Source organism: Venturia canescens, chromosome 10 (genome assembly GCF_019457755.1).
Source record: "Venturia canescens isolate UGA chromosome 10, ASM1945775v1, whole genome shotgun sequence".
Lineage (NCBI taxonomy): Eukaryota > Metazoa > Arthropoda > Insecta > Hymenoptera > Ichneumonidae > Venturia > Venturia canescens.
The window spans coordinates 17,974,978-17,991,235 of record NC_057430.1 but is presented as its reverse complement, the minus strand read 5'-3'; the positions used below and the strand labels follow the sequence as shown (position 1 = coordinate 17,991,235).

The following is a 16,258-nucleotide window of genomic DNA, read 5'->3' as shown; positions in this document are numbered from 1 at the left end:
TTCCACCTTTCCTCTCCCCGTCTCGTTCTTTCTCTCGCTATCTCCTCGTTCGATGCTATTATATGCCATTCTCGCAAGCCTGCGACTCCAGAGAGAGAGAGAGAGAATTGCCATATCGTTATTGCCTCCTCAACCCCTACCATTTTCCTCATCATGTTGAAAACGCATGAGCCAGTCACTGCCCGGGAGAGGGAGAAAGGGAAAAATCCCTGAACGACGACAACGATTCCCCGGGTTTTTAAATTTAATAGTATATTTTTTTTCTGCCATTTAGACCCTCCCGTCGTTGAGCAAATTTTTGCTCGACCAATATGGCTCATTAAATTCACTCGGGAGGGTTTTACCACGATTAAAATTCAAAGAGAGCACCAACCGGTAATATTTATCGCGTCGATTCCGTCCCGAGAGTGTGGTCAAGCCTAAAATTGCTTAGCCGGAATATAACGACTCGAGAAGAGACACAGCAATCGGCGGATCCAGTTTGTCGGAGAATCGCTTCGATCGATGCGAATCTTCTCGCACTCAAGAGCTTCCACTATCTTCCTTTTTTTGCTCCGCCTTCCACCACGCTCAACTCTTCTCCTTCACCTCGTCCTTTTTCCTTCACCTTTTTTTTTGCTCGGGCCAATGACGTCCGACGAAACGCGGTTTTGTACTACGAAGGAACGAGAGAACGAGAACGAAAGTAAGTTAGAGAGAGAGAGAGAGAGAGAGAGGAATGCCGACTGAAGAGAAACTCGCGAGGGTTCTTTCCTTGATGGGAGAAGAGAATGGTCGCGACGGTGGTTGTGCGGTTCCGGCACTCGGGCTAAATCCGCCGCGCCTTTCCCTTGTCCGGAGGGAGTTTAATAGAGGGTGAAAAGAGTGTGCCCACCCACTTTCTTCTCGTTGTCGTTGAACGAAAGAAGGATATCTTTCTCTACCCTTGGCGAGGTGCCCCAAGTTTTTTTCCCTCTCCCGTACTCCCCCGCGCTTTTGCGCGTTCGTTTCCTTGTGACAAAGAACCGGCAAGTTTGTCGAGTCATCGGGCAATCTCGAGCGCGGACAAAACACGGCGAGCAGCTCGGATTCGTTCTGTTTGCCTAACAAAAGTAGCCAACTAATCGTTCGGATTGCCGGATAAGAGGGCGGTTCATTCGATTTATACGCCGTTATACGATGCTGGTCTCATCCACATATCCTGATGCCATTTTTATTTCCGTCTCCCTATATACAGAGTTGAATTAACTGCAGGGCCGGTAAGAGCGACCTTCCGGTTCTCGTTTGTCCATGACACTCCGGCTGAGCATAGCTCTTTATACACGTATCTGTGTATCGAAGAACTCGACAGAGTCAGGAAACTCGCAGTAGAACTATGTTCGAGAGTGGATCGAGTTCACGTGTTAGCAGGGCGAGAGCTATGTGTTGCCGGTGAATAGTGAATGCTCTGTGGTCATAATATAAAGGGAGAGAGAAAGAGACCAGCTCCTAGATGTACGTAGCAACGTAGACGTCGTCGTCTTCGTCGTCGTTGCCGGAAAGGGGGATCGATCGAATCGCCATTACGCCGAGAGTGAACGTGTGGCGGATGGCAGCGGAAGAGCACACAAACATCGTTGCGCGCACACACACACATTGATAACTGTACGTATCAAACTCGATGGAATCACGGCGTCACTGTGTGCGAGGTGGTTTATTCCCGTATATATTTGCCGTCGGCGTATCAACCCTCGCCGAGTTTCTACTCTATCTCGTGTTCAGCCCGGCGAGGGTGACCCTGAGAGGGTGAGACGTTGCTGAGAGCGAAGCAGAGTGCACGCAGAGCGAGAGAGCCCGGTAGCTACGGGCTATAATACCCTCATGTATACGCGTATACTTGCAGATAGAAAAGGGGGGGGGGGGGTGGGGGTGGAAACGTGCGGTGTTTAGGTATGAGGGCGTGTTCGTCTGCGGGTAACGCGCTACGCGCACGCATCACCCAATCTCCTTCTCTCTCGCGTTCCTTTCTCTCCCTGCTCTTGATTTTGTCGTCATACAAGACTCTGGGAAATCCACCGAGAATACATCCCAGCAGGGAAACTCTCAAGCTTGACGAGATAAATCATGGTTGAAACGACTCTCGAGGCATAAGCGTCCTCCGATATATAGACCCACTCGGATTCTAATAAAATAAGTGTATATGGAGGGGCTAAGTGAGGCTCTTGGGTCAGTCTGTTGACCACCTGTGACGAAATTGAGAAATTCATGTCTTCCATAAACTCTTCCTTTGACGTATCTCGTCACATTTATTTTCATTCCTCTTTCGGACCGGTTAATAAAACAACAATTTCGATCAATTTTCAGATACGGAGCCGGCTACGATCTCGCAGCGAGACGGAAAAACGCTACGAGAGAATCGACCGCGACCCTCAAAGCGTGGCTCAATGAACACAAGAAAAATCCATATCCAACGAAAGGCGAAAAAATAATGCTCGCGATCATCACGAAGATGACCCTCACCCAAGTTTCAACGTGGTTCGCGAACGCCCGAAGACGTCTCAAAAAAGAGAACAAAATGACGTGGGAACCGAAAAATAAAACGGACGATGACGACGATGCTGTCCTCACGGATTCCGAGGATAACAAGGACAAGGAGGATAGTGTGGCTGACAGCAGAAGCGACAGAGTCGGAGATGAAGCAAGACGAAACATCGACGACAACGGTGAGTTCCTAATGGTATTTCACAAGTTACCAAATGTTCCTTCGACTCTCTCGTTAACCAACGAACCAAAAACCGAATCAATCTAATTCTTCAATCGGACAATAATTTTATCGAAGGACCGAGCGATGTTTCATGGGAAAACCATATAACACACGTAACGCAAAATAGGTCTGACCACATTCGAGTTCTTTCCACTGTACAACCATAAACTTGCCGGGGCAACTTGTACCGAGGGCCGAGGCTCTTGGAAAATTCTCATTCGCGATTTGCCTCGTGTGCGAGAGGATGAGAGGGTTGGTAAAATGGTAGGGAGGTCTCGATTCCGGGCAATCGGCACTATATCGCGGAGGTGGACACATAATGCTTCACATGTGGGTAAACACAGTGACGGGTTGCGGGTTGCGCGGTCCTCAAATGGGTGTGAGTGAGTGGGAGAGAGAGAAAGATTAATGGGTTTTGGGTTGGGATAGTGTCGGGACCTGGGGTTGCCCTGTGGCCGGTGGCCAGCGGAGAGTGGCGTGCGGGAAAGGAGATGGGAACTGCGGGTTTGTTTCGGGAGGGAAAAGGGGCTGGGAGGAGGAGGAGGATAAAGCTGTATCGGTATTGGCTGTATTATGTGGTGCGCGCGCGTCTCATACAGAATGCATTACACACAAATACGTGAACAATAGTACCAATACGTACTGGCAATATTGCTCGCAATCAAAGGGGCGCAAGCCTCAGTATTTGAGGGTTAAAATAACGGGGATTAGGTCCGCTCGCGCAAACGATCGACGTCCTAACTTGGTTGTATATAAAATATATACCCATGTATATTGATGTTACGATATTCCTGGGCTTTTCCTCTCTTTCTCCCTCCCTGCCGCTTCGGACATGGATACTCGGTATTGGATACGTGTGTACACCCTTAGGACAAGAGTACAGGGAAATCCAGCGCCCGAGGCCAGAGGGTGCGGTCCGCGTTTCCGTCCGCACTGCCAATAGCAACAATACGGTTACTCTTGGTCTCTCAACGGCTTATGTATTCTTGGTACATAACGCGAACGGATGGACCGGCGTACATACATACATTTTGCTTTCGCTCTCTCTCTCTCTCTCTCTCTCTCTCTAGACTGTCCGAGGTATCGTTTCCCGCAGCGAGACGGATGCCTAGCGGCAGAGTCGAGAGAACGAGAGAGACAGGGCAAGGGTGAGATTCTATACCTCGATCCTCTGACTGGACCAGTGTGTACTCTCTGTCGAGCTATTTAGAGAGAATTCTTTCGTGCAGAGTTCATTTGCTAACGGCATCGGTTTTTTCTCTATATAAGAGTGCATATATAGGATACAGAAATAATCCGGATATACAATAAACGTTCAAACGGTCATTAATTTTGATTTAAAAAAAGTATCACTCTAAAAGCGTGCGGTTCCGATCCTATATATATATATATACGTAACATCCTTTTGGATGGGTCGAAGATTACGCGATTAAGCGCTGATAAAAGGGAGGGTCAGAAGTTAAAGGGCCACTTGTGGACTCGTAGAGAGACTGGGACGGTGGTATATAGTATCTGTTTAGTTGGGCCATAAGGTTCTCGTTTATAAGAGCCAGAGGGGGGGGATGGGGATGATGCGCGCAAGCCGCGCGTTGGCAACCCCAAGTATCGTTGAAAACGATGCATTTTTCATCTCTCTCGTTTTCTCACAAAGTTCGTCCACTCGCAGCGCTCCTTCCATCGCATTCTCTCACTCTTATTTTACTCTTGGCTACCCTACTTGGGAATTATCGCTTGACGACCCATCAAGTAAACCCCTCGGCCGACTCATTCGAACCTCTTAATGAAATTCTCACCCCTGACTGACTGGCTGGCTGACTGGCTCCATTTCAGCTATAGCCCGAGCCTTCACTTTCCTTTCCTCCCTCTCTCGCTCTCTTACAAATACGGCTGCTGTGCCAAAGAACCTCGGATAGGGCAGGGGGTGAGATTGAGAGATAGGAAAGAGAAGGGAGCCTCGGAGAGAAGTGTATCCTCGTGTTTATACGTGTGATTGTCTGTGCTCGTAACCGATAGGGACTCACACTAAAGTACTTTGGGTATATAAAAGAATAAGAGAGAAGGATATATCTCGCCACGGACCCCTGGGGGATCCGAAATCTCTCGCGCCCCAAAGTGGTTGCAGCCTTCGCACCCTCGTTTTTTCACAGCATCCCCCAAGGCTCGTATACAGCTCTGTCTGTATAGCATACGCGTGTATATAGAAGCGATGGAGGGTGTGAAGAGAAGCTTTCGTTCTCTGGTAGCTTTTCTCGTATACAGTGGTGCAGAACGCGGCGCTTTTCGGGAACCCAGAGGGGTAGAAAATCGCGAGGAGTAGAAGTGTTACTTTCCCGCGGCGTTTCCCCCGCAATGACACGCATCGTGCATCTCACTTTCACACCAGGGACTATAAACCATTAACGGGCAATATTGCCACGCAATGCCACGAGAGAGCTCCCCTACGAAACAGCCTGAGTGAGCGTACTCTCCCCGCGCGCGCGCGCGCACACACACACACACACACACGAGTCTGTATACGTTGAAACGTACGCACACGTAGATACGGAGCACTGCTCCCGTCGTCGTTCTGGCCAATAATTAACGAGCGGGGGGTTGAATTGACTTGCGAACGTCACTAGTCCTTCCCCCGCACTCTGTCAGAGCCCAGACGCACTCAGCGCTCGAGGACACGTTCATCTCTAAACGTGTTTGGAGATTTCACTTTTATCAATCGGATTATAGAGGAAGTTGAATGAGAGGACAGGGCTTTTGGATTATGGGAAAAAAAACACGTGTAATCCACGTATAATTACAGAACCTATGAGGCACGTTAAGGCGGAACATCTTCAGCACGACAAGGATTTAGAAGACGACGATGACCTAGATCTCGAGGACGATCACCATCGCCGACCAGAACTCTCGTTTCACCACACGATACAGCAGCAACAACAGCTGCATCATCATCATCATCATCATCACCAGGGTTACGAGGATCACCTGAAAGACGAAGTCGTCAAGTCCGAGTGCGGTGTCGTGGGCGGTGTTCCCATACCAGCGACGAAGCCAAAAATCTGGTCATTGGCAGATACCGCAGCCTGCAAAACTCCGCCACCTACGCATCCTCATCACCAGCAGTATCAGGTACATCAGCATCATCAACACTACGGTCTCCAACAGCATCAGCAGCATCATCAACATCATCAACTGCAGCACCAGCATCAACATCCCCATCAACATCATCATCATCAGCAGCATCAACAGCAGCAGCAGCAACAACAGCAGCATCAGCATCATTTAGCGGCGCAGGGACATCATCAGTCGCAGCAACCTTGGCTCGGTACGAGCGGAGGCGCCGGACTAAATTCGTTTGCTCTGCCATCGGCCGCTTCGATGAGCCCATCGGCCGCGGCGACCGCTCCTTATTCCAGCGCGGCCACGAGATACGGCGGCTTCTTGAGCTCCTCGACCGGTGGCCAACTTCACTATAACCCCAACTCCTCGTCCGGCTCATCCTCGAGCGCATCTTCCTCAGCTGCGGCGGGGTTTCCCGAGGTTGGGACGGATACACCGCCCCAGACACCACCGAATATGAAAGTCGGAACGCCGAACGGAGCGATCCAAGCACCTCCGGGGGCTTATTGCCCTGGTGGCGCGGCAACCACCGCTTCCAGTAGCAATGTTACATCGGCCCATTATCCCGGTACTGGCCACGCGTCCGCCTCCTCGACTGGCTATTTATCTTCGAGTTCGGGTTCAGCCAGTAGCGTTTCTTCCTTCTCCTCCCGACTCCAGGCATCCCCGCACAAGGATTTTTCGACGATCAATCAAAGCTCGTTGCTCCATCAACAGAGCACCACTAATTTGCCTGCCAATGAATCCACGACGGCGTTCAAACCTTTCTACAAGGGGTAAGTTGCCATTTCGGATAAGCTCCTTCGTTCTTTTTTTTTTTCTCTTCATCGAGTAACTTTCTTCCATGTTTTGACCGCTGTTAATGCCTCTCATTTTTTAGCCCTCACTCACAATCGGTAACGAGTCAAGGAATAATCTCGAACTTGTATCCGTTTCGTTCCAGGTCACAGCCTATGACCAGCGGTTTCGTTTCACCGGTCTAGATCTCCGTTGATCCTTTCCGTCACTCTCGATCAGCATGATCATCGAATTACTCAACAGGTGAGTTCATTCTCTTTGTATAAAATGAATCGCATAAACGCGAATCGAATATGAAACGAGACAATAGGGTCGCGGCGGATCTCGGTGGTAGTAAATTATGGAATAATTCCGCAGACCAGTCTCGATTGATCGTGTTGTTTCTCGTCGAGGAGACTCGAGAACTAAAATAATAATGTTGGTGCTCGTTTGCGGTGTTCGGGCTAGGCATCGCGTACTCCAAAGAGAGATCAACCACAGAAACACGCGGATAGAGGAGAGAGAGAGAGAGAGAGAGAGTCCTGGCTATCGCCACCTCCTTGACAGTGACAAATGGACATAGATTTCAATCGGTGAATGGAATCACCGCGTAGCCTCGCTCACTCTCTTCTCCGTGTGTGTCTGTCGTGGCTGGTCACGAGAACCTCTCTCGAGAGCTCTGTGTTCTCTCTGTCGCAACACCATCGGTCTCTCACCGTCGCTTAATGTCGCTTTAGTGTCCGAACGTCGGGTTGACCATTCGCGCCTTCAATGCCGAGAGTCGTTAGCTACGATAGGGCGGATTTGGTTATACGCTCTTTGACTGGTCTATGCGCGTTCGTACATTAACCTGAGAAACGAAATATTATCCAAATCTGAGAGGCTAGCAGCTACGTTCGACGATCCGCGAGAAATAATCGTGATGGAGAAAGGAAGATTTTTGAATGAGCATCCAGCCAACATGGATATGTGTGTATATACCAATAAGAAAGGAACAGCTGAGAGGCAGGGGCGGATATCTGATGCCTGGATGCAGGGGAGTGCGGTGATGCGCGCTCCCCTGCAAATAAAAAACAAAGGACAGAATGAAAGAGGTTAAAGGATTGAAAGAGAGACAGAATTCAAAATGGGCAAGAATGAGACGGAGGGAGTACAAGGGGGCACTCTCGTTTTGCGTGTATGTGCCTATGCACACATATATAGACGCAAGTGGAGAAAAAAAAGAATGTCGCCGAGGCCGGAGGGGGAGGTAGCCGAGAGGAAGGGAGAATGGACCAAGTGTGGTGGTCAAGTGTGTATTTTTATACATATACATGTATTTATCCGTAAAAGTTGGACCACGGTGGGCGCTCCGAGTCGAGACGTCTTTTCGAGAGCGGGGTGTTAGCGCGGGATGCCCTTATCTGGTGGCGATCTGATCCTAATTTATAGCCGCGTCCCAAATAAACTAGTTTTCGCTGTCGTCACCTCGGCTCTCTCGAACGATCGCGCCTTCAGCCTCTTCCACGCCCTTCTTCTCCTCCTCCTCCTCCTGCTTCTCCTCTTCTTCTTCTTCTTCTTCTTCTTCTTCTCGCGATCGTCTCTCGTCTAACCTCGCCTCAACGTGTCTCGTTCGTCGTTCACGTATTCACCCAGGCATATACGTATTTATATATTATATATATATATACGCGTTCAACGTCTCAAAGAGTTGAGAGCTGTTCTGTGCTTCCTTGGCTCTCTTCTCTTTTGCGGCTCTGGACACGGCCTTGTCTTGAACCCTCTCGCGCTCTCTCTCTCTGTCTCTAACTCTTATTATTATAATACAGATGGTGACCGCTAACTGGTACGAAAGGGAAAAAGAGCGAAAGAGTTGGCTAGCCGATATGAGCGTGTGTCCTTTTCTCTCGTCTCTCTACACTCAGGTAGTTGGCAAAAGACGACAAGAGCCTCGGGTGGATGGGGCGATACACGTATACATCCTCCTCCTGTGAATTTCCGAGAGCGTCGGAAGCTGCTGACGACGCGAGCACGCGTTGGGCAAACCGCAGCAGGCGCGTCTCCTCTCTATCGTCCTGAAAAAGCGAGTATCGTCGCCGTCGTAATTGCCAATTAGCGCGGGGGATATTTAATTGCCATTTAGGATGGGTGGTTTGCACCGATGCTTTTCCCTGCGTCGATATCGTCTTGTTCTTCTCGAGGTGGCCCCGCTAAGAAGCCACGATATATGTACGCACCGAGGCTGCGTTTTGCCAGGATCCTCCTCGATCGGTATGGTTCCTCCGCGCGGCAGTTGGTAGTTGGCAGTTAGCATCAGTTAGGATCTCTCAAGGAACGTCTTCCTTTTTTGTTTTTTTTCTTTTCCTTTTGTTGACTCTTTCTCGCCGTAAGGGCCCAGAGGTTGTATATAAGACGAAAGTTTTGCTTACGGTCTTGCCGACCTCGGGATCTTCTCTCGCACCTTCCCGGGCATATTTACACGATCTCTTCGGATATCTGCATAAAATTTCGTCCTTTGGCCGCGCAACCTTACGCTCTCTTTCTTATTCTCCCCCGAGCAGGAGAGCCTCTCCTCTCTCGGCCGCTTGCTCGGTATAACGGCCGTAGCACGCCTGAATTCCAAGCTCTCTCGCTCGAGAAGAGGATACGTGCTGTTATCCCTCCTTAATAAATCCTCGTGCGTTCCCTCTCGCGCGGTGGCTATGCCGGGCGCGTTCTTTTCTCGCCTCTCGCGCGAGAGCTCCTTCTCTCACGAGGTGTTTCGGGCATATATCCACACGCCCGCGGGCATCCCGGAACGCGAATCTTCCCTCTTCCTCTATCGCTATTCATCTCTCTTGCTCTATTCTTTGTCCCCCTGGCGAATTCGCGACTCGTCGCGTTAAAGACGAGGGACAGTAGAAAATTCCTCTCTCGCACCTTTTCGCCTACCGGTATTCCTCTGGGACCGAGCCGAGAAGAGGATCTTTCTTTCGCCCGATCTTTTCTCACGCGAACGCTCGCGCGCGCGCGCCACCAGATTTCTCGCTCTCCTTCGGTCCCGCTCTCCGCGGATTTTGTATCCAGGCCCTTTTTCAACAGTCAACGAATTTGTTCAACGCGCCAACTGACCGGCCAGCCGATATATAAAACGCTTTCTTTCACCGCATAACGCCAATCCTCCGCGTAGAATATGTTCCGAGTTCCTGGGGATAGCCGGGGAAGCAACAAGTGGTGGAAAGAGCCCGTCGCCTTCCTCAAACATATATCGAGCCTCGTGACTAACCTTCGCTCTCTTTCGAAACCCATCGAATCACGCACTTTCGAATGAATAGCCGAACGAAAAGACGAACGATAACCGTTGATCCATTTTGTTTCGATTTTTCAAACACCCACCGAGAAAACGTCACGAAACTATTTGTTTGTCGCGGTGGCAATTGTGCGCGTCGTTAAAAAAACAAAATGAAACATCGTCTCGAGTGACAAGGAGCGCAAGATAATTGTTGTGTTTATACCGACTCGCCTCGAGTCATTCTCGTTTTCCTTTTTCTAATTTTTTTTTTATGTTCAAGTTCGTGCACATATCGATGCGCACTTATTGTCGCCGATATGCGGTAATTACGGGTTGTCAAGCATACGCGCTTCATTCGCCACCGCGCAAACATCGACAAAGTCCACCGCGTACATATTAGCTTTCAAAAAAAGTACGTGGAAATATAACAACGCTAAATGAAAGGAAAAAAAAAAAAACACGATAAGTGCTCTGGTAACAAGAGTTGTTACAAGTGTCGAGGTATACTGTTTTAAGTACCTGGAGAACTAGTCACCGGTTGAGCGCGGCTAATGTTAAGCCCCAACAAAGTCGAAAGCGCATGTTTAAAGAGGCCTCTCTCGGAAAACCGGTCCTTCACTTTTCCGCCTTGCCTCTTATCGCGCACCCATTATTTCCTACCAGTCGTACATGTGTTAGTAAGTACGCGCGTGTTCGGGTTTTTGTACTTTGTGAATAAACTTTCGCCCGCAGTACACCGCTATTTTTCCAAGCAAATTGTTTTCCAAACAGCGTTGAAACGTTTCAAGAAATTTTTCTATTAAAAACAGCCTTGAGTCACTCAAATTAGCGTTGTTGCGCATAATTTAAATGACGTTTCGTTATTTTCTTCGTTTTTCAAATAATATACAATCAATCGCATTTAATTAAGTTTAACAGAGTTCCGTCTCTCTTTTTTCATTGCAGTATCAAAACGGAGAATGGGGGAGGACTAAAGGGACGAGCTTTATACAGGACCATAAACAACGCTCGCACCTTTGATGGCCGAACGAATGCCCCGAAAAAAGACAGGAGCACGAACGAGGCGAAAGGAATTGTTCACGAGGATAAATGAGAAGTGTCGAGCCCTTGAAGACGCCGAGAAACAGCGTTGACTTCGAGAATGAGAAAGAATAATAATAAATGCTGCGATGAGTCACGGGACAGGCGGGGAAAATAATCGTGGAACCGGAAGCGCCGGAGATTTTGTCGAAGTGGCGATAGAGGGCAGTGAGGAGTAAACCTGAATTAGGGGTAAGCCAGGGAACACGAGGCAAAATAAAAAACAAAAGACGTTGAAAAATTCTGTCGTATGACGCGAGGGTGGAAAATTGGAAAATCTAAAGGTTACCAAGCTTCAAAATTGCTGGGAAAAAGGGTGGGGTCGAGAACGAAACAAATTAGAGAGAAATGTGGTTAAACGGGAAAAGGCTCGAAGAGCCAACGGGCAATGTGCAAATACTTTGTAGCACCGTCGACGAACGAGATAATTAGAAAAAAAAGGTAGGAGATAGAGAAAGAGAGAAAATATGAACTCGATCGAGAATCGCGGTTGCGAAAGGATTTCTGTCGTACTATTGACGCAACGGTATAGAAATAATAAACATAATAATTATTAAGTTGATGATGTTTGTGTATGTGAGAGGAAGCGAGTAAACCAACAGTTTTTTTCATCGTGGTGACTGAAAAGATGAGGAAGAAAAGTAACGAATTGAATGGAAAGAATGAGACAGAGCAAAGGGGGGAAAGAGAACATTGAATTCCTCGATTATTTAATCGCAAAAAAAATCAATCGAAATTGGCGAGCGGCAAAAAAATTATCACTCCCTCACATTTTTCTCTACGATAATTAAGAGGGTGCGTTTCTCCCGCCTCAATAATAACCGTTGTTATGGGCTAGAGCTCATGGATATTAAAAATGAACCGAACTGGAAAGCAGCACTAAAAAAATCAGTAAACTAATTGTACATACATTTTTCGCTCGGTTTTTTTACGAGAGTCGTGAGCCTCAGAAATATTTCCAAATGAAATTGAAATTCCCGCAATTATATTGAAAAACGAAGAAAAAAAGTGGTATTCGTTTCATTGGCGCGCGTCAAATTCAATGGGGAGATTCCGGTCAACTTTTATCGTGAGACAATTACGATTAAGAAAAAGCAGGAAGAAAATAAACGAAGCGGAATATTTGGATCGCAATCTTTTTCTCGCTATTTTTATCTCTTTCGTGATAATTTATCGAGCGAGGTTGCGAGAGTTGCGTGCACGGTGCTCGAGATTGTTAATATTTTTTTAATGTAAATTTAATGACATTGGGACGATCGATAAAAAAGTTATAAAAAAAGTAAGAAAATTCGCGTTTCTAGTTTAATTAGAAAATTAATAACAACAAAATAGCGAACGAAAAGAAGCAAGCCCGGGACACGATGGATTTGGGTAAAAAAAAAACTCTCGCCAAAAAAGCACGGAAAAATTTGGAGCTAGTAAATTGAAAACGAAGCGAAAAAACGAAATATTAAAATGGAAATTACGAAAATAAGGCAAAAATACATTAATTTATATCTGTGATAATGTGAGAATGACGAAACTTGTTCGTGGGTGCACGATTTTCTCCGCTTCCCCCACTTCCCTCTAACCCCGAAACCTCGTCCTCCCCCTCCCTCGGTTCTCTGCCCCGTGCATAAAACTCATACCATAATTATAATTTGCGCAGCGAGCCGCAACTATGTATCGTTAAAATGCGTGCGCATCGATTCGATTAACCGTCTTTTGTACATATTTGGATAAGTGGAGTGCAAAAGCAAACAAAAAAAAAATGAAACGAGAGAGACAGACAGAGGGAAGAAAAAACTCGTTCGAAGTACTGAAAAGTTACAGGGGGAAAAGGGGTTGCGCGTCTTGATAATATTATAACTGCTACGTATACTAAAAACAATTGTGGACCTTGCCGCGAGCTACTGCTCCATTATTATTGCTCCTAATAATAGTTGTATGGATATTGACCGAACAGCATTAAGCATCGGGTCTCGAGATAAATCGACAAACGAAACGAGAGTGTGAGAGAGAACGAGAGAAACGAATAAAAGTGTGATTTGGCTGCCCTTCTACCCGAACATCGGTGACATTGTAAATTTATCAATTGTAAATAATATTCAATGTGAATATAGATGAACATAAATAGATATATATATATTAAAAAATATATATATATAAATATATAAATATATAAATATATGCAAAATAGATATATGAACACAAAACATACACATACACACACACACACACATATAAACATTTATTAACATTATTATTATATTATTATCATCATGAACAATATCACGATACTATTATTATTATTATTATTATTATTATTGTCATTATTATTATTGTCTACTACGATTATGAATTCATATTATATTAAAAATGAGAGTATTACGTTGTAAAAGCGACACATTTATTTTTCTTTAATGGATCCTTGTGTTCTTGGTTTTTCTTTCGTTTATCCACAATTCATGTACACACTAGAAATATTTAGAGGATAAAATAATGAATAACTGTTGAGAAAAATAACGAGTCCCCTGAGAGAAAAAAAAAGTGAAATGCCAGCAAATAAAAAGACAATTGGAATGGTCGAAGGACATACCGGCAGATTTGGGTTGAAAAGGGGAGAGACTAGCATTTGTTTTTTGAATTGCTGTTCTTCGTGGTTTTCAAGGGAATCTAAACGAATTGGAAGGATATTATGTAAATGATATATAGATAATTTGTGGAGAGAGAAAGATTTCGCGTACGTCTCTACATACGAAATTCGTATTTGTCAGTATATGCGAAACTGGATGTGGCTCCTCCTCTGCATACTCCGCGTTTTTTATATCACCCGAGCTTCGAAGTTGCAACAACTATAAATTGGTGAACAAAGAAAAAGTGAAGAATAAAAAGGAAAGTGTACCGGAGGCGAGAGCACGCGAAGGATCATCGGTACAACGAGAGAACCAGCCCCGAACGGCTTGTAGCTTTCTCAGTGGGGACGTATAACACAAGTCTTTGCTGGTAAAAGACATAGAGGCTCTCGGGCAAAAGGGGAAGAGGAAGAGGGCAGGAGGGGCTATAAACTCATAAGACACATCGGAGGCGCTAGGCATCTCTGCCAATTCTTTCAACGCCCTCAATTTCACTATACACGCTATATGTGCATACTTCTGTCTACATGTATATATATATATATATAAAACATATATACATATACATACATTTTATATATAGAGATGCAATAAAGCGCGTATATTCTCGTCGTTGGTTCAAGTTTTACAAGAGTCCATAGAGCGTGTAACAACCGACTTGTATCATTATATGTATATAAAGGTCTATACATATAAGTGTATAGGTGGGCCCGAGGATGCATTAATGCATCACGAATCCGTGCGCTCGTTTGCATGCACGTGAATATGCCTCTTCTTCCTTATACACTTTTCTACTTCTCTCTCTCTCTCTCTCTCTCTCTCTCTCTCTCTCTCTCTCTCTCTCTCTCTCTCTCTCTTTCTCCAACGTCCATAGACGTATCTCATACGTTTGTATTTGTTATACACGGACGAATATATAAGTTGAGAGACTTCGCCACCACCTCGTTCAACGAATAAGCCTGTCGGAGCTTCTCCCTTTCTCGATTTTCCAAAGTCAAAACGCTATTCCTCTTGAATCTCTTGTCGCATACACGTGTATTTTTATATATATTTTCGTAACGCGTGTGATATCGATGTATCCTGTTATGTGGGTCATACACCGCGAGCGCCAGATCTTCACGAGCCGATTCATTGCTCTTGGACGTATGCCTAAAAGGTAACGAAACTTCTTTATATACACTCGCGCGAGCAGGGGGACACGAAAAACGGGAGTCTCCCTGTTGGACGAGAGCGCGCACGAGCTTATATACACACGGTTGTCGCAACATTCATAAAATGTGTTTTACTCCTTATAAATTGATAGCCGCTTTGGTGTGATGTACGATCGCAAGGATTAAGAAGGAATGGAATGAGAAAGAGAGAGAGAGAGAGGACAATTTCTTGCGCGGCGCACGCTGAGCCGAAAGACGTACGTCTCGCACCATAGGTGTTTCCCCTTTGAGAATATATATTTTCACACTCGCGCGCACGCTCGCACACAAACGCACTCGTATCGATCATGTGTATGAGGAAGATAAAATTTCGTTACGGACACTCAATTTTCTCCTCGGAGAATAATCGTATTTTCATTTTTTTCTTCTAATTAAAATCGATCGAGATCTCGCGGTAATTAATGAAGTTTGATGGCTTTTCATGTCAGTACACTTGTTCGATCGTAACATTTCAATTTACTTCCTATTCCAAATTGCATTCCAAATGATTGCACTCGCACGAATAAAAAGTAATTACAAGCCGTAGCTCGTTTCGCAGATAACGTTGCATTTACACGTGTCGTATTACCTTCAGATAAAATCCGAATCGATCTGTCCTCTCGGTCAACACACTATTTTATTTACGTCAATATTTCTCGGCTCTTTTTCATTCTACTTTATTTTTTATTCCGCTCAAGCAAGAGACTGGATATGCGCATTTTTTCTTACAGAGTTTTTTCACTTTACTCGACGAATTGGCATAAATTTTCTCACCGTGTTTTACGGATAATATGCATAACATATAACAACTTTTTCCTTCCCGATAAATACTCAAAGTGCTAAAGTTCGTGTCATAAACGTAAAGTTTACGGTGTCTGATGTGCTTTGAGATAAATTTCAATCGTTCGTACGTATGTTCATGTGAAATCCTATTTTTCACTGATTTTATCTCGCTGTATTTTATCATCGATACGTACCATTGTACGCGATATCGCGAAAAAAATAAGAGAATAAAAAGGAGAGCGAAAGACCGCGGGAATGAAGGACGAAGAGCGATTTATTTCTGCTAGTTTTTTCGTGTTTCGTTTCTTAACAAAACACGATAATAATAGGCGACTAAACGCCAAACGTACTAAAATCGCATTAATAAAATAATAATAAGACCAGGAACGTCAAGAAAAATGAACATAAAAAATATTGATAACCCCGCGATGGTAGACCTTGAGGGAGGAAGAGAGAGAGAGAGAGGAATTATCATAAATTTGAATGACCGCGAGAGGGCGCGCGCATGCGGCGCCCCCCCGCTCCGTGACACATTTCACCCCTTCTTATTTTCCTCTTTATGGCTTACTTTATGGCGAGGACTCAATTTGGAGCCGGCAGCGAGAAGGGAAAAAGAAAAGGGAAAGAGAGAGAGAGAGAGAAAGACAAAGTGAGCTTGAACTCGCGCAGTTGGTATTCCGGCTGACTAATAATATAGGCATAAGCTCGCGCGGCGTGCACACCGGGTGAT

At 45.8% G+C, this 16,258-nt stretch overlaps 1 protein-coding gene across 2 annotated transcripts in view; it reads left to right on the top strand.

The window, feature by feature from the left end:
- The window catches only part of LOC122417368 (homeobox protein caupolican-like), a 47,558-nt gene extending 34,517 nt beyond the window's left edge, over positions 1–13,041 (top strand). For both annotated transcript variants that reach the window (XM_043430817.1, XM_043430815.1), the window contains exons 4-7: positions 2,323–2,681; positions 5,517–6,609; positions 6,777–6,874; positions 10,806–13,041. In XM_043430817.1, the coding sequence (XP_043286752.1) occupies positions 2,323–2,681; positions 5,517–6,609; positions 6,777–6,816 (1,492 nt within the window). In that variant the 3' untranslated portion in view covers positions 6,817–6,874; positions 10,806–13,041. The remainder of the gene's footprint in view (positions 1–2,322; positions 2,682–5,516; positions 6,610–6,776; positions 6,875–10,805) is intronic.
- Positions 13,042–16,258: the final 3,217 nt, after the last annotated feature.